The sequence below is a fragment of the Anoplolepis gracilipes genome, chromosome 16 (genome assembly GCF_047496725.1).
Source record: "Anoplolepis gracilipes chromosome 16, ASM4749672v1, whole genome shotgun sequence".
In the NCBI taxonomy this organism is placed as follows: Eukaryota; Metazoa; Arthropoda; class Insecta; order Hymenoptera; family Formicidae; genus Anoplolepis; species Anoplolepis gracilipes.
Window position 1 is genome coordinate 4510694 of NC_132985.1, and position 19206 is coordinate 4529899.

The following is a 19206-nucleotide window of genomic DNA, read 5'->3' on the forward strand; positions in this document are numbered from 1 at the left end:
TGCGTGGGTAGCGCGCTCGCGCGTCTATCGTTCTGCTCGCGTGGAAAGTCACGCAGCTTCAAGGTAGAGGAGGGAAAAAAAAGGATTCGTGACGTGCTTGTCCGTCTATCTCTCTCTCTTTCGTTCCATCCACCTATCTCGCTCTCGCGCGTACATCGAAATGTCCGCGTACTCGTGAGATTCGGGTCCGCGCGCGGCCATCGACGACGAAGACGACGACGACGACGACGACGACGTTCGTTCCGCCGTCCCGAACGATAGGAACCCCCGAAGGTGTTGCTTGCTGGTGAACGATAATGCGCGTATCAGACGCGTGGAGACGGCAGTGCGAGCGACGATAGTTCAGTAGGTGAGTGTACATCTCGCCGCGTCGAAACGCCGTTGTTCGACTTTCACAGCTGGTAGCAGTCGTTGGGTTGTCGCTACACTTTCCGCGTCCCCTGGACGTAATCGGGATGCCCATCGATCGTTGAAGAAGCGCGCTTCCACCGTCGTTACCCAATTAATTGCATCGAACTCTCGTTATCGTGACGAGATGTCCTTATCGCGTCAAAGGCGCTTTCGTTCACCCAAATTTACGAAATTATCTTATCGTCCGTATGTATATATATATATATATATATATATATACACACTTTGTGCTAAGAATCATCCTGTATGTTTAGAAGACATGTTGCAACATGTTCAAGATACGCGAGAAAGCGTCGACAATTTTCTTATGTCGAAAATTTCTTCCCATTGTGTAAAGACTCACGGCTGATGACCTATTTATAATTTACATTCATGTGCTATCAACATCGGTCACGGTGACAAGCATTTCTCGAGGCTATAGATATAGATGAGATCGGGAAGCTGATTAAGCGCTTTGATCATTATTCTTTTGAGCTGACGTAGATACTTGTCTGTCAATAGGATCTAGAAAAATAATCTCTGAAATATCCTTTCACTGTAATTGTTAATTGTATGCAAAGTACGAGCAACAATGTAACGCTATTAAATTGCATAACAAAATTGTATGAGAATATATTATCATATTTTCTGCAGTTCTACTGTCTATATTGACTCATCATCTAAAATGTATACTTATATGTGTATGCAAGTTTATGTATTTTTTAATTTACAGATATCAAAAATTGATGTAAAACGAGCTGTACTGTCCTATAGGTAGTACAAATGTAAGTACGCTTGTTTTTTATGAATTGATCAAATGACAGGATTTATATAATTATAATAGTGAGTATGCTTCTTAATATTTTGTCAAGGTGGTAATAAATACTGTTAATTTTGATTATAGTTTATGTAAAATGGAAGAATCCATATAATTCAAATTAATCTAGTGGATTCTGATCTAAGTATTTCTACCTAAATTTTGATTAAGTCTGATTTATTAGACTTAATTTGTAATAACTTTATAGAGAATTGGATATCAAAAACATCCTGATTCTGATAAGGAAATAGGGCTGTTGTTACTATTTGATATCCAATAGTTGAGATCCAGGTTCCATTCCCAAGGATTCTTTGACATGTTTCTGCATGTTTTGACTGGTTTATGGCAGATGGTTTTCTGAATGGTATTTGTTGATCCTCTGATTAAAACTTAAACAAGAATCCATATATTTTGATTATGCATTCCATGTGCAGCTGAATGATAACACTCAAGACCTGGGTCTGACTTGATAAGAATTTTAAAAATACACTATCACACAATTAATTGTATAAATCCTTTCATTATAGTTATTAATATAAATGATATAGATAAATAAATTGCAACATTTTAATTGGCAGAATTATAAGAACATGTTGGGCTGGCAGGATCAAGAGATCCCGGATGTGGAGGACGACGTTGATAATCTGGGTACACAACCACCGCAATTGTATAATGTGTCTGTTGAAGGAATCAACAAGAAACATTCCACCAACTGGTCTAATGGACAGCAAGGTATCAATGAAATGAGTAATAAGCCCAACATCGTGTCGAATCAATGGCACAATCAAAATTATGAGGCCGCGATGTCCCATCTTCAGTCTCCGCATCTAGTACAAACGAGTAACGTAAACGATACATTTAATTCTTGGCCACAACCGAGTAATATCACGACAGCCTCGCAAGATTGGAAATATTCCAGTATGCAAAGCGAATCTGTACATCCAAATCAACGGTTACAGCAACAAGTAGATAACAATTTGTTTAAGGAGAATATGTCACAGGATAATAATAGTACTAGGTTTGCTGCGAACGAATGGCAACAAGGACAGACAGTGCCGCTCAATTATCCCCCATTTAACTATATGACTCACATAGAAAACAAACCGCAACATAATTGGCAAAATCATACCGATATGCTGGGCCACTGGCCGGATCAAAATATGCCGAAGGAGGTGCAACAGCACGTTGACAATATGGGTAATCAGTGTACACAACCGCCGCAAATGTATAATGTACCTGTCGAAGGAGTCAACAAGAAACATTCCACCAACTGGTCTAATGGGCAGAATATCAATGAAACGAGTAATAAATCCAGCGCCGCGTCGAATCAATGGCAGAATCAAAATTACGAGGCCACGATGTCTCATCACTCTTCGCATCTAGTACAAACAAATAACGTAAATGATACATTTAGTTCTTGGCCACAATCGGGTAATATCACGACTGCCTCGCACGATTGGAAATATTCCAAGATGCAAAGTGAACCCGTACATGCAAATCAATGGTTACAACAGCAGTTAGATAACAATTCATTCAAGGAGAACATGTCGCAGGATAATAATGGTGCTAGGCTTGCGGCGAACGACTGGCAAATACAGGCAGCGCCGTCCAATTACGCTTCAGTAGCTACGATTGTTCCTACGACTGTAGAAAATATTGTACATACGCCCAACAATAATGAACAGCAAGAGAATGAGAAACCGGCCACGGTAACTTTATCTTACGATTCTCTTAATCTGGCGAAATCGAGCGACATTAAACCATCGATCGGAAATCATCACAATATGAATGCGGTGACTGATAATGGATCGAAAAGTGATATTTCGAAAAGTATTCTCGGCGAGAACGATGATCGCGCTTTTGTTCCTACAGATAGAGGAATTATAGTGACAGAGGAATTATCCAGCAATTTCGGCCAACTTAATCTCGGAAACAAATCAGGGAGACATACAGATTATTCGGGTGAATCGTTAGAAGAGTTCCACAAGACTTTATATTCGAGTCCTGTAGAAGGAAAAGCTCAACACTCCGCTGCTAATTTTAATATCGGAAATATTCGTAATCCTGTTCCCGATAATATATCTATATTGCCATCGAGCAACATTGACAGCACTCATTCCTCCGACAAGCAGCCAGCTGTCAGTCAAGATCATCCAATATCGAATACATATCAAAATGTTACTAAGATGACGGATAGTATCTCGCAAAGTGGATATGATCAATGGTACAATCAAAGTGCTCTGGAGAACGCATGGTATGCGAAGGATCATCATTCACGTCCGCCTCCCAAACAAAGAACCGCTCCTGAGCAAAATGTAGAGAACTACGAAAACATCCAACAAACATCCGATTTTGTAAATGTAGAAATCGTCGTGCCCACAACATTGCAGGAACGCGATATTTACGGTTCGCGAGATTCCATAAACAAAGAGATGTTGGATAACGACCCCAGGCCAAAAACGAGTTTAAAAGAAGGCGCGACGAATGTACGGGGCTTCAGAGAGGAGATGAGCAACGTCGAAGTGCTGTCGATGCAGCAACAAGTACGGCCGCATCCGCCTCTACAAACGGAACAAATGCCGGACAATTACGAGTTTGCCTCCAACGATAGAAACACATTCTTGGAAACTGGTGAATTAACGGATTCACATCAAGAACACGAACCGACGCCACCGAGCCAGGACGACGAGAACGACGAAGTGCCTAACGATATCCCTTTCCTACGCGAAGTACCAGGCCAGTCGAGCACAATAGATCCGCGTAGAAACGATCCTACGGGTCAAGAGCATCATGTGCAAACCGGGCAACGCCTTTCAGATCCCAGGAGGAATGATCCTTCTGGTCAAGAACAGAGTATACAAATCAGGAGTATATCCGACAGAGTAGAGCGTCGTGATGTTCTTCCAGGTCAAGAGAGAAACGTTCCTCAGCTATTACGAGGCGATACGGACACACTGGAACGACGGAACGATCCTTCCGGCAGAGAGCGTTCTCTTCCGCCGCAGCAGTCACGAAACGATCCGTCAGGCGAGGAGAGATATCAGCCGCAGCCCCAGATAATGCTAGAGCCAAGCGAGACTCGTGAAGTGCTCGGCCGGGGCAACGAACCCGACGAGGTTGCACGACAGACTCAGGACGCGGAACTCAGGCAGATACCAGGTGGAGCTTCTTCCAACGATGTTACGCAATTAATACCGGACGACAGGACGACGACGATGACGACCGGTGGTAGAGTAGTTACTGGTTCTCTTCCAGAAACTATCCTTCCTCCGACGATGCCGCAGGATCCGACCAGCGGCGACACGCGAAGCAAGCGCGAGGAGGCAGTGGGCGCATCTCTCGAGAGCGAGACGAGCCAAGGTGTTCCCGCTTCGTCAAATCGTCGAAATTCCTATGAGGACGAGGTGGAGGACGCAGGTTCTCGCGATAGCCGGGACGAAAGCAGGGAGAGACGAAGAGAACCCAGTCCCGATCGTCGACGATACGAGTACGACCGGAAGAACGCGTACTACGATCACGATCGCGAGTATGAGGATGATTACTATTACGATCGTCGGCGTGCAGGCGATAATGATCGTCAATACAATGTCCCTCGCGATGACTTTAAACGACGGGATATTTCGTATCGGGACGACGATCGTAAACACCACAGTCGTGATGACCTCGATCGATACGCTAGAGAAGACATGGACAGAAGAGTCAGAGGAAAAGAGGACCTGGACGAGAGGGATGGCAGAAGGAGACCACAAGATGATCGTAGAAGGGAAGATCCACGTCGTCGAGACAGAGATTCGAGAGATTACGACGCGCGATATTCTAGAGATCCTAGGGATCCTAGGGATAAAGATTATATGGATCGTGAGAGAAGACGACCACGAAGATACGACGATTATGATATGAGAGATTCGTACAGAAGAGACTATTACGATGATATCTATGGAAGAAGGTAAATTATATGTAATCTTACAATAAATTCTTATCTAGAGAGGATTTTAAGATCAACGGTCAAATATTATTCTATTATTTCGATAAAAAGAAAAACTTTTCAAGATCTAAATCAAACATGTAAACATTATTTGACATTGCTCAGATATCACAGCAAAAATAAATATTGAAATAATAGTGCTAGTGCTTTTATGCTATGCTTTCAAACTAACAATAAACACGCTATTATTTTTATCGTTATGGATTTACGTTTTATTCAGATATATCAACATTGATTTATTTCAAATATATAAACATTGATTTTGCTATAGCAAAATTTTTTCATTAATGTGCAACTTTTAATATTTGTAATTTTAAAAGAATAATAGTTCTATATTCTCTCTTTTTTATTACAATAATAAAATTCTTAAAGTTTGAAAATATTTTATACCTTGATTATTAATATATTATTATTTGACATTAGTTCACTTTTATTTTCTTTCAGTTCTAGGCCTTCAAGTAGATCTTCCTATAATGATAAGGATCGCGAGTATTATGCGCGTACAAAGGACCCTTACTACGCATATAATGGTACGTATTGTGATAAAATATGAACTAAAATATGAAAATAGGGTTTTTTTATATATTAATAAGCATTAAATATATATTTAACAGCAAGATATGGTGGATATGATTACGGTGCTCTTTATGGCAACAATTATGGTGCTCTTTATGGTAACAATTATGGATACGCATATCTTGAGAATTTGCGTCAGACAAATCCTGCCGCTTATGCCGAGTGGTATCACAAATATTATGCCAGCCAACAACAGCAACAACAACATATTGTTAGAAGTGTTGGCAATTATCCGGAGGATAGAGCCAGTGTTCATTCCGGCCGTAGTTCCTGCGACGACAGGTGCGTTTTGAAATCCGTTTTTAAACCAAAAGCAATTAGAGAGAGAGTTACCATTTTCAAAAATTCACCGAGCATGCAACTCTTATAACATTCATTGTATGTCAGATTTTTTCCAATCCCAAGTGCATGTTTCCATTCATCAAACAAGACATTGTATGTTCCGTATTTCGGATACTGCGGATGGGCGAACAATCTGCGGGAGCATAGTACAGCTTGTCGCAATTTTAATAGGTGAGACCGAGAGTCTTCTCTCGGTTCGAAAATCTTAAGCTAGACGCATTAAAGAATCAGATTTCCCTTCTCTTTCTATGTTTACATAAAACTTCAGTCATACATAGTTGACTAGATTTATGTAGAATTATTCATGTAGAATTATTTATGATTAATTATTAATGAGTACATATTATAATTTAATCTGCACTAAACTCGCTATAAACTTTAGGTGGAACATGCTTATTTTGTTTGCAATTATGTGCGTTGATATTCATTGCAGTTATATATATTATATATGTGTGTGTGTGTGTGTGTGTGTGTGTGTGTGTGTGGTGTGTGTGTGTGTGTGTGTGTGTGTGTGTGTGTGTGTGTGTGTGTGTGTGTGTGTGTGTGTGTGTGTGTGTGTGTGTGTGTGTGTGTGTGTGTGTGTGTGTGTGTGTGTATATATATATAATACATTAGTTTTATATAAAATTACAGGTGTATTTGTAATTCTTTTGTTTCAAAGAAAAATATTTATTTCAGAAATATTACCGATAAAAGAACATTGGGTGATACACATTTGGAGGATACAACAATCACTTCTGCTCGGTTAACACCAACCAAGTATTCTACATCTCATGGATATGGTATATAACGTGTAATCAAATTGGTATTACATTTTTGATATTATTAAGACAGTTTAAAAATGTATCTGTAGGATGCTTCTCGATTGGATCTCTGGTGCATGTTCATCCAAGCTATCCAGCTGATGGCGAAAGGGCTAAGGTGGACATTTTTCGTGTAGATAACTTGCTCTCACATGATCCTGTTACACGTGATTTACGATTATATCCAGGACCTCTAATTAAGTAAGTATAGTTAAGAATTATACAAAAATACAATATATAGTATAAAAATAATGTGCATAATAACAACTTTTTATCGCAGTGGTGTAACGCATAAGAAAACCATCATAGAATATTGCGAAAATAAAATTAAGAAAGCAATGGTGAATGAAGAAATGACTGATCGTGCTTCATATATTCTGTTGTATGAATTGATGATTATGCTGATTCAACAAAATGGGGTAGATATCATTTTTTAAATTTAATTTAGCAAAAAGTTGCTGTCGTTCAAATATACATTATCTTACTTATATAATTTTGCTTAATTTGTTTACAGAACGTTGTTGGCGTCGATATTGCCGGGCTTTTACTACGTAACAAGGACACCTACCCTCACGATACGAGCAAACTCAAATCTCAGGATGTAAAACGTAGAGAATCGCAAGTATCGCAACGATCTGGGGCGACAGGTAGCGATGGGAGTACTCAAGATATTTCCGCGCTATCCGATAAACCCGAAACCAAACAGCGAAAAACGACAGAGCAAATAACAGATGAATTTAGAGACACATTACTTTACGGGCGAGTTCAAGAAGCATTAGGTATAAAAGTAGAAGTTTTGTCTTCTTTTTATATCATTCAACATTATGAACATTGTTGATTTCTCCTTTTTGTATTTATCTGTAACAGAATATGCAATGAACGAAGGACTTTGGGGCCATGCTCTCTTCCTGGCTAGTAAACTGGACAAGCGTACTTACGCTTCTGTAATGACTCGTTTCGCCAACAGTCTACCACCATATGATCCGCTGCAGACTTTATACCAGCTACATTCTGGCCGTGTGCCTGCTATAGTCACAGTAAGAATCTTATTTTAATATAATATATACACGTATTTATTTGTTGTGCAATACTTATTTGTTTCCTTTTTTCATAGTGCGCTGCAGATCCACGTTGGGACGATTGGCGGCCTCATTTAGCTATGATTATCTCTAATACTTCAGCCAATCCAGAGATTAATCGTCGGTCAATAACGACCCTCGGGGATACATTATTCGCGAAGGGAGACATTCACGCTGCGCATCTCTGTTACATTCTCGCGCAAATTGATTTTGGTGCTTACGGAGCTAATGGAGTTAAGCTCGTATTAATCGGTGCGAATCAGAACAAGCCGTATTCTGAATTTGTTACAATGGAGGCTATTATGTTAACGGAAATCTATGAATATGCTCGAAATCTTAGTGATCCAAGCTTTACATTAGTGGATCTTCAAACATTTAAGTTTGATTCAATCGTGAAAATGGTGGACTATGGATTAATAGAAAAGGCTCTATTATATATCGAACAGATTGCAACGAATATCGCAAACGATCCATCAAAATATAAAAAATCTTTCATTGAATCGGTTTATTTACTGGGCGACCGAATCAAGTATTATGATCCAATCTGTAAGGACGCTATTGAAGATGCTACGAATTTAACATGGCTCAATAAATTAGCGGAGATTGTCGGGAAATATCAGGTAATTATAATGCCATTATTTTCCAGTAAAAATAATATACTTTAGATACTAAATAAAATTCTATTATAGAGTAAAGAAACTTCCGAACAAGAAACATACGGTTCTCATACCATTGGAGAGAATCAGGAGATACACGAAATAAAGCAGCAACAAACGTTACCACCATCGTCGCAACAACAATGGAATACTATTCAACCCGAGTACGACGGACCTGTATCAATGATGGACGTTAATACCAGCGAAATGCAGTCTAATTGGCAGCCGATATCTCTGCCCACAAATATTCAAGATACATACGATCCGAATGCGCAATACATGAGAAATGTAGACGAATCCATTCAACATCAGCAGCCGCAGCAACAGGATTATTGGAGTCAGCAGTCATATTATCAAGGCAAATATGGAAGAAACGAGTCTACGCTGTCTAATTGGCAACAGCCCATACCAGGCACGATCGACCAGACTGACACTAACTCGCAGCAACTGGATAAATGGAATTTTGAGGTATATTAAATGCACTATATAAAGGGAGAAATTTATTACATAAACCTTTTTATTCCAAAGAATTCATTCATATTTCATTATATATTTTTCCTCACATATTTGCATTCTCATATTTATAATTCATCACATCGTTCCAATATTGCACTAATTTTATTTTATTTTGGCATGAATATCTGTTCATCACCTGGATTAAGGAATAGGGGTACGGAATTTTAATGGGAGAGCACGTTTACGGCGAAAGGGGCCACCATATTTGTTTCGCAATCATACATGTAAAGCGCATATGCGCTTGTGCGTTATCTTTTCCACTATAGTTGCACGTTGCTCACGTAATGGAAATGTCACAGACATGTGTTTTCGGAAAACGCTATTAACGCTGTTAAAAGCGTCATTTTCTCTAGTTCTATTATTTACTGCTAATAGCGTCTCTTCAAAGCCAGCCTATGTGTAAGACGATAAAAATTTTCTCTGCATGTCATCGCCCCTCTCTCGCGCCTAAACTAAAACTAACTTATCTAAATTCCGTCCCTTTCCTTAATCCGTTCAGAAAAGACTGTAGTTGAGAAAAAACTATAGTCGATAAAACTGTATTCTTAGTTTAACTCATTTTTTCATAGCAATGCAATTAATATTTTTCACCTCTTTCTTGATGCTTGCTCATCGACAGACGGAAAGGGAAGACAAAACGCCCACTCCTGAAGTAAGTAATTGCGGATTTATCTCTGAGGATAATATTCTCGATCTTAAAGGATCGTCAGATGCTGCGGGTATTAACGTGTTACGACGTCGCCGTAATGTGTCGGTGAAATCAAATTCATATGTCGCTTCTGCATTGAACGATAACACTTCTGATAAAGTATCCGCAATGTTTGATCTATCCAGCGATAATCTCGACGTTAAATCTAAAAACAAGAGATACCCTAAATTGACTGCAGATTATCCGAAAATTCTACAAAACGACAAAATTGATCCGAAAGATACTAGAAAACTCAAACGCACAGATGCTATATTTTTAAAACCACCGTGCTCGCAACCATCCGTGTTCCTAAAGTGTAAGATTAAGAAAAATAGTCCGTCCGAGGATAGAGAAGAAACAATATCGGACAAGCTGGACGAAAACAACTTATCCGCGTCGTTAGAGACCACGGATCTAGATATTCAGTTTAGCAAATTGCAATTCGAGTCTCTCGTAATGTCAGATTTAGGTTCCGGGACAAAAAAGAATCGTGATACTTTCAACAGCGGAGTGCAGACTCTGAAACAGTATTGTAACTTCGAGGAGAAGAAAGTTATGAGAGTGGCTCCGCATATTCGCAGAAAGGATGTTATCTGCGATACGGTAGACGCGTGGTCTTACGACAGTACCGGGCAGAATATTTCCGAATCATCTAGATATAAACCACTAATCTTTGGTGGCACATATCCAATCGATTTACCGCTTAGATTCAGAAATGATAATCGTTTGTCGGAAGATACGTCCGCTAAAAAAAATACGTCTCTGACTTATGATATTGATATTCCTACGAAATGCGATTAAGAAATAATTTGTAAGCTATTAGCTTATATAATCGCACGTTCTTCAGTATGTTAAATATAGAAATAATTATATATTAACACATAATACACACATTTGGATTTTCTTTTCAAATATTCTATAAAAATTTTTTTTTTTTAATATGATGCATAATTTGATAACAAAAGAAAGCGGAAGAAAAAATTACCAACAGATTTATAATAAATATATGATTGTTCAATTCACATATTCGTTCAAAAAAAATTCAAATTTTATAATAATCAGTATATGAAAACTGGTCGGACTCTTTAACGATGAGCAAACTTAGTGTGATCAAATAGAAGCGTAAATTACTCTCTCGTCGTGTTAATTACATAATATTGTGCAATTTTATAGGACTTTAATATTATTTTAAGCATTATTAAATGTATATATAGATATATTGTTACTGTTGGCAACCAATGTATAATAAAGTTTTCTCATATATAATGCACTTCCTTGAACTTCTTGAAATTATAATTTTTTATTACACACATAGTCTCATATATAGTGTTCAAAAATTCTCAGGTTTAGAGGACATGTAATATACTCGTGAAGTGAATGAAAAATGCTTAATTAATATATCAATAATGAAAAATTTAACAATTTATAGCGATTTTCGATTTTACAGAGAGTGATGCATAGAATTATTTGCTTCTATTTATCATATGCAATATATATGAGTATAGAATTATCTATTAATTATATTTTTGCTTTGGTATTTTAAGTTTTTCCACTTCGAGATATTTCACATTTTCATCTACATTTATATACTGCCCAAAATGATTTTTATTTACTTCTATTCGCTACGTCTAACAACTATCTTATTATGATCATTTTGTTGTCTATGATTATTATTTCGAAATCATGTTCCTATTCACTGTTAGGTTGTATTTAAATCAGACTTTGAATTTGAAATTCACCTCTTTCGAACGAATCTGTACGAAAGAAAAATTAAAGTGTGAAAGCGAAAGGGAACATTTTATTGTTGGATAAAATTTTATTATTATTATTATTATTAAAATATATAAATGTTATATAAAAATTGAAATTAATAATATTAAAATATAAATAGAAAGTTAAGATAATTCCTTGTCTATATTCTACATGTAACTAGAAACGTATAGATCATCAGAAACATTAATCCTGTATTGTCAAAACCAGAAAATTGTTTCTCAAATTTTAACAAAATCTTTTGATTCTTGATGAGATTAAGCAATTTTTGCTCATTTTAAAAAATATTACATGTCTTTTTTACCACTTTATTTGCTACTTCTACTTCTTTACATGTTTGACATTCCATTTTCCAATGGAATCCGATTTCCTGTATTTCCATTTAATGAATACCATTGTTATTATAGAAATGTTATAATTTAGATAAACCTTTTAAATAAGCAAAGTTTTTCATTTTTTACTGTAATACATTTGTGAGTCGCATTAGTTTCAAAGCATTTCGAGTGGGGAGCGTTTTTCAATATAACATTACAACAGGCGAACTCGCATTGTTACGGTAATTAATGATGAACTTTGCTAGAACAAGCTTGCGATGATCAATCGTATATTTTATTTCAGTCAAGTATGCAGCCAGCAATCTCTATGACCCCGTCGACGGGTAAACAATACGATCCGTTGGAAGAATTGGACGCGCTCGAGACACCACGAGTGAACGTTAAACCTTCGACGGAGATGAAGAAGGGAACCGAGAAGACGACCGAGAAGAAACCCGCCAACAGCGGTGGCTCCTGGTTCGGTGGTTTGTTTAGTAAACTCGCGCCGAAGCCGAAGAATCAAATGATATTGCCAGACGATAGTAACCCAACGGTAAGAATCCAAATCATTTGTGGCCACCGTCTCTTCTTATCTCACTAGGTAGAAGTTACGATGGACGGTTTTATGTTTTATGTCGTTAAGGGCTTGCGCGGATACTTATGGTAATAGAATGCGCTACTCTTACAACAATGATTATAAGACGGACGATAAACAGGCCAGTATAACGTAGGCTTTTTTTCTAATTGTTAATTATCGATTATCCAATTATTAATATCCATTAACATTCCTCTAATTTCGTTTGCTAGATTTTCTTCCTTATAACAAATGAGAGAACCCAAATGACGAAAAGAGAGGTGTTATTTATAGAACGACTTTTGTTCCGATTTGCTCCAATCTGATCCTGTTGTCTTTTATATTGCAGATTGTGTGGGATCCCGTTGCTAAGAAGTGGATGAATAAGGATGAGGATGGCGATGGTGGGGCCGCGACGTTGGTGCCACCGCCCAAGACGTCCGACGTGAGTTTTCGAGCGAATGTTCCGACGATGGAACGCGATGCTTCTTCACCGCCGTTTCTACCGAGCGCCGAAGACGCACCTACGATGAATGGCGTTCCAAAATTACCCACCGGTAATAGCAATATGTACAAAATGCCAAAGAGCAGGAGTATGCGTGCCAATTATGTAGACGTGATGAATCCCGGCGGAGGAAAGCCCAAGGCACCTAGCACGTTGTCGTCCACCCCCATGACATCTCCGCTCGTACCTATGGCTACTTCGTCCCCGCAGCTGTTCGTCCCCGCGCCAAGTAAGTCGCTGAGCTTTAATTAATTCTCTCTGATCTCGTTCGCGTGCGAAACTCTTGCTCTTCGAGCTACAGCAAATGAGAAGTTTCAAAATTCTGAAAAAATACAGCTGAGGATTAAAAAGCACTAAAAGAAAAATTAGAAAGTAAAATGTTGCCTTTAATGTGGCAGTTAATGATTCAACCGCTCCTGTGGATTTCTTGACTCCGGCAGCAACACCGTCGTCTGGAAACACCGCGGAGAATACGTCGCAAGCAGTAAGTTCTCGCAATACAAATCTACATTATTTTAAGAATATCGAACTATAATACATACACATACGTGTGTCATCGAAATATATAATTAAACAGTTACAGTTTCTCACGTACATATATGTCTCGCCCTTAACTCACAATTCTTTCGTTACCCCTACATTATGGCTGCAGTTTGCTGGTATGCAGCTTTCTCTCTCAGCGTGTCTTTGGAATTGTAATGTTAATATAATTTTCCTGCATACGTTTTCCTACAGTCGTTGTATGAATAATTATTTGTACACTTTATTATTCGCTCCTTCGTTTTGCATTTACATTATACTATTTTCTCAACATAATCTCAAGTCTTCATAATTTCTTTGAATTAATCTATATACTTAGCTTTATTTATAATTGTGTATAATTACGTATCAGAGATTTATCACAGATAAATTATGTAGAATTCTCGAGGTTTTTCAATCTATGGATTACAGACTGCTCCAGCACTATGCAAATCCCTCTTATTTAATTAGACAGACAGTCTAAGCGTTAATTAAAATACATCTTTCTATTGCTTTCTATTTTAGTGATAGTAATACCTAATTGGACTTTTACGTCGCTAAAGATATTCTTTCTTTATGTACCTATTTTAATCTTACCCTTCTTTTTGTGTTCCTTTATGCAAGCAGTTGGGGAAGCCGAATGATGTAGCCAAATAATAATTGTTGCCGATAGTAAGGACATTCATTTTAGTAATTTCACATATCATTATTTGGTGTTTTGGGCACGCACGCACGCACGCACGCTTTCTTACCCACCGCTTGCAAAAATATATAATATTTGTATATAAAGCTTCCTTGTGTAAAAAAAGCGTCAATCATTTTACATACTTGGCATTATTAACGCTTTGTTAATTTTAATTCATTCTGCATGTGTTATCATTTTATACTACCAGTTTTATTATTCTATAACTTAACAAGCAGAAAGATAGAATGATAAAATACTTACACTTGGCTGAATATAATTATGTACATATTTTTGTAAAATCCATTATAATCATTCGTGTTACACTACGATCAAAGCATGAGAGAAAGTTTTTCTTTTGAATTTGCTAAAACGTTACGCGTATAATACACGAGAACATAAGTCGCATAATACCGATTTTTTTTATCTTTCATACGGTGAAATAGCTTTTTTGATGCTTTATTAGTTCATTAAAACGTTATGAGAAAAAATACAATGTATAATCGCACATAAATCGGTATTATCGCTCAAAAGTACATACATAAGATAAGACTTAGCTAATCACCCAGCGACTTGACGAATATTTATTAGTGAGACAACATTGTTATATGGCATATAGCTCTCTCGCTGGAGCTCGACCAGCTCGTTATCGCGAGAGGTGCAGAGCTACACAATGAGGGATCCGCGGCTTCTTCAAAGGAACAAGGTAATTCAGCGGCATTAACTTTCTCTGCATTTTTAAGGTGATTATTATATATTTGTTTTTTTTTTTTTTTTTTTTTTTTTTTTGAAAATTATTACCGTAAAATGCTATGCTAGTACGATTTTTAAAGACTAATAAGTTTGCTCGTGCGCCGAATATAAGACTTTTATATTGTAACTCTCTGAACGATGCTTCTATTAAAAAATTAGCTTATGCTTATCAGTCATTGTCAATCACTATCCTCATAAAATCATTAATCGTAATCGTAGAGACATGGGAGAAAGCTTGGTGAAGGATGTTGGGTTCAAATTTAGGTTTTAAAATAAGTTTGTCGTCGTCCATCAATTTCCTTAATCTTCCTTTAATATACATTTATTATTTAAGATATATAATTGTTCTCTAATTTATGTTGTATCTTATGCTGTGTAAAATTACATACTTTCAGTGACAGAATAAATAAAAAAATATGTTCCTTTACTGCTTACACATGTACGTTACAGCTAATACAAATGATAATTTCAAAATAAAAATGTCAAAATTCGGAGCGTTTAATTAGAAAAGACTTTCATCTTTAATGTATTATTATGCAATGTTAACTCTTTATACGATATAATTAACTTTACATGCTTTAAATGAGAATAATTTCTAGGGACCAATGATGTTCAACCCGAGTGACATGAAGGATCGTTCGGTGAAGAACAGCATACCATCAGTCAGATACCTTCCGCAATAATCTCTACTTATGCAAATAATTTGTTATTAAAATTAGAAAATTTTTTTTTTTCTTATCGTCCCCTAGTTGTGTTTAATATTATTATTTGTTTCTGTATAAAAAAACGTGACAACAACAGTACATTCTTTAGAGTGATGCTATATGGTGCACAGTTGTCTTTCGAAAGAATGTATATACTTAAACAACACATAAGAATTCAAAAGATGTCATTCTTACAATGTACATTCGTTGTCTAGATACATTTTTATATTGAATTTTGTTCGAGTTTGTCTTATTGTTCTATTTATCGTGTCGAATTAGAAAAATTATATTGAAAATATTCAGAAAATAAAATTTCTTATTAATTAATACAATAGAAGAATATACAATTTTAACGGTGAAATGTGATAGAAAGCAGAAATAAATAAAACTCGAGTATTTGTAATTTGTAAACTAGAAATTTTTCCACTTCTTATCAAAAAAAAAAAAAAAAAAAAAAAAGAATGTGCTTTTGTTTGGTGAATTTTCATGGAATGTTTAAACGAATTTATTTTTGAAAGTTATTCGTTTCCGCGTATTTTTAGAAACACGCATTTCCATCGAATGATTATCGCTACGTTTGCCACGTTAAACACGTTATAACCATGTTATGTAGAAATGCGCGAGTGCATTCCCGTTATTATTATAATATATACTATACTCGCCTAGCCTATAAGTATTGTCATTTCACAATCGGATTTGATATCGCGCAAAAATTTCAAGTTTTGTGCGTGCTGCTTGAATTATGCGAGTGAGATGTAAAGTTTTTACCTGCAATTTGCAATCACAGATTTAATTAAGTTATGATAGCCCTTTTCATTGAAGAGTGTCTTGTAGATGTACGATAGATAGAGCGAGGATTGCGTAGCGCATGATTGTAGCTTAATTATCGCAGAATTTATTACAATACGGCCTCGTCAGTACATGTACTGTAATACTAAGTCTGATTTTATATGTCAAGAAGAAAGGAATATTGTGTGCAGCGCCGATGAATATGGACATGTTAGAAATATGAAAATTTTATCGATCGTAAGGGCAGGGAAGTCGCGTTTACGAGAAGTGTATAATAGAGAAAAATACTGTTATTAAATGTCAGATTATATATTATATAATATAATATTGATACACCAATAATACGCAACTGCCATCAATGTGGATAATGCGAATCGCGTTTTCATTGCGTTTCAATCGCGTTAGATTAATAAGATTCGTCCGTTGGTGTCTATCTCCGCGAGGGATTCGATAATAGATACTAGAAGGTTGTGAGAACTGATGAGAGAAAAGCATCTTAACCAAGGAATAGGTGATAGTGCTTTTCCGTATATGCTGGAATATTTTTACTGAAAATTAAGTATCTTGGAATACTCAATTTTCAATAAACAGGGTGAACTTTACACACGTGAAAGTTTTACATTACGTGGTTCGAATTATCATTGTACGCTTCTTCCTGTCTTAATGAATATTATCAATTGTTCGCGAATGTGATTCTAAAAAAGTTTCCTTAACAATATTATCTTCAGCTCGTCCTGCGGTTTTTCTTAGTAAAATTTGTCCTAAAATTGTGAAATAAGATTAAAATTTTCGACAGAATCCTTCGGATGGTAGCACAATTCTAGCACGTAAAATGTCCGATTTTTGTTGCCATTATCACAATTAGAACAGACTGAGAGGTTTTTGTAAATTATTATACTCGTAATACATTTTATATTTATGACATACATATTAAATGTATCGTAAGTACATATATATATATATATTTATACATAAACAAGCTATATAGGACTTAGGGAGCTGAGTAACGAAAATATGAAAAAAGTAGTGTCAAAATTTAAAAGACAATAAAACGGACTCGAAATTTAATAAATTGAAATCATAAAAATTTTACCCTCTGGTACGTTGCAAAGCTCGACGTTCGATTGCGCACCAACATAGTTGTAACAAAAACATGCGGTTGCGAAAATCGAAAACAAAGTCTTCCAGAAGATATTTTTTTTTTTCAAAAATTAATGTGATAGTGAACCGACAACAAACAAATAATTAACAAATAATCACTAAAAAAGGATCCGATTTAACGGTAAAATGCTGAGCGGACTCGCAGATCCGTGTCGTACGACATTATTTAGACTACTGCGAAATAAAAACAAATTACGATGAAATCAACAAGGTAAACTTGTAAACAAAAATAGAACGATCGTTTTAAGTCGTTTTTTAGCATCTCAATAATAGGTATGTAGGACGGGTTAAATAATGAACGTTTTATATAAAATTTGTATAACTTTAATTTATCAAATTTCGTGTTCATTTTATTGTTTTTTATATTTCTAAGCTCTATTATATCTTGTTTATTATTATTGGAGCCTTTTATTATATATATATATATATATATATATATATATATATATATATATATATATATGTACTTACACATATATGTTGGAATAATGAATATCGAGAATGTCGTAACAATATTATTCGACAATTATGTACGTGTATATGTAAAGTCTAAGATTTGTACATATTCTAATTCTAAATGTAAATTTCATAAAGTGTGTATTACATTCCGTATCATTTCCCATCACATTGGAGAAATATTTATATAGAATTCTTGCTTGTCTTTTTTTTAAATATCGAGACAGAAATTTAACATAAACGCGCTTTCGCTGAGTTGAAGGAGAGCAACTAGAGTCGCTCTAGTTGTGATAAATGGCATTATTATTACAACTATATTGTCACTAGTTACGGTTAAATAGTCAACTTTCGTTGAAAGTTTACGTAACAAAACGCGCCAACGCGTGTTACACACGCTTTTAATCTTTATACACGTTTAATGTAATCGAGAATTCGGGCGAGAAGATATACGTGCAATTATACAAATGCGAGACTCGTAACACTTTTCCTATTTTATTTGCCATTCTTGTTGAAACAGTTCTGCTGCACATCTTTTTTACGGCGAGATATTATCATAAAATGAGTATAATGGTCCGCCCGAGAGCTCGAACATTGATATATATATATATATATATATATATATATATATATATATATATATATATATATATATATATATATATATTACGACGGAATGACTTAGGCGACGAAAAAGAATTTTAAGATTAGTGTTAAAGTTGAACAGAAGTATTAATCGAGCTGTAATGTATGTATAGGCCGGTTTACGAATGACACGATTCGTCTTTGATGTAACATATATAATATATATTGCTATAAACGCGCGCGTTTACGCACTTTCCAATTTAGAGAGTTGATGTACGTTTATGGGAAATACGGATTATATAATAATGATAAGTAATATAATGATAACATAATGTATACTGTATATTATTAATACTACAATTTACTGTCATATACGTATACATATATATATATATATATGTACGTATATATACATATATGTACATATATGTACATATATATATTACTGATATAATAAATACCAATCAATCACGTATGTGCGACGATTTCTTAATAGTTATTAGGATGTATCAGGATACGAAGGGAATATGAATATGTATAATCGG

At 35.9% G+C, this 19206-nt stretch overlaps 1 protein-coding gene across 6 annotated transcripts; it reads left to right on the forward strand.

Annotated features, from left to right (window-relative positions):
* Positions 1-32: 32 nt before the first annotated feature.
* Positions 33-19039, forward strand: Sec16 (endoplasmic reticulum export factor secretory 16). 6 transcript variants are annotated; one of them, XM_072908733.1, is made up of 18 exons: positions 34-349; positions 1124-1175; positions 1786-5153; positions 5637-5722; positions 5807-6050; positions 6789-6892; positions 6964-7114; positions 7194-7332; positions 7428-7692; positions 7781-7950; positions 8028-8612; positions 8682-9116; positions 9784-9816; positions 12241-12489; positions 12860-13244; positions 13414-13499; positions 14836-14959; positions 15569-19039. In XM_072908733.1, the coding sequence occupies exons 3-17, from the start codon at positions 1798-1800 to the stop codon at positions 14938-14940; spliced, it is 6393 nt and encodes a 2130-aa protein (XP_072764834.1). In that variant the 5' UTR covers positions 34-349; positions 1124-1175; positions 1786-1797; the 3' UTR covers positions 14941-14959; positions 15569-19039. The 6 variants fall into 6 exon arrangements, 5 of the variants coding, with proteins under 5 accessions (XP_072764834.1, XP_072764830.1, XP_072764835.1 ...); XM_072908729.1 differs by having other exon boundaries at positions 14836-14922; XM_072908730.1 differs by lacking the exon at positions 34-349 and adding an exon at positions 389-597 and having other exon boundaries at positions 14836-14922.
* Positions 19040-19206: the final 167 nt, after the last annotated feature.

What these genes read in the sequence shown, in the direction of transcription:
- Sec16 (XM_072908729.1), top strand. Translation starts at nt 1,798, where the DNA reads ATGTTGGGCTGGCAGGATCAAGAGATCCCGGATGTGGAGGACGACGTT. An exon ending in TATCCAGGACCTCTAATTAA is followed by an intron (nt 7,115 to 7,193) that starts GTAAGTATAGTT and finishes TTTTTATCGCAG; the next exon opens with TGGTGTAACGCATAAGAAAA. An exon ending in TGGATAAATGGAATTTTGAG is followed by an intron (nt 9,117 to 9,783) that starts GTATATTAAATG and finishes GCTCATCGACAG; the next exon opens with ACGGAAAGGGAAGACAAAAC.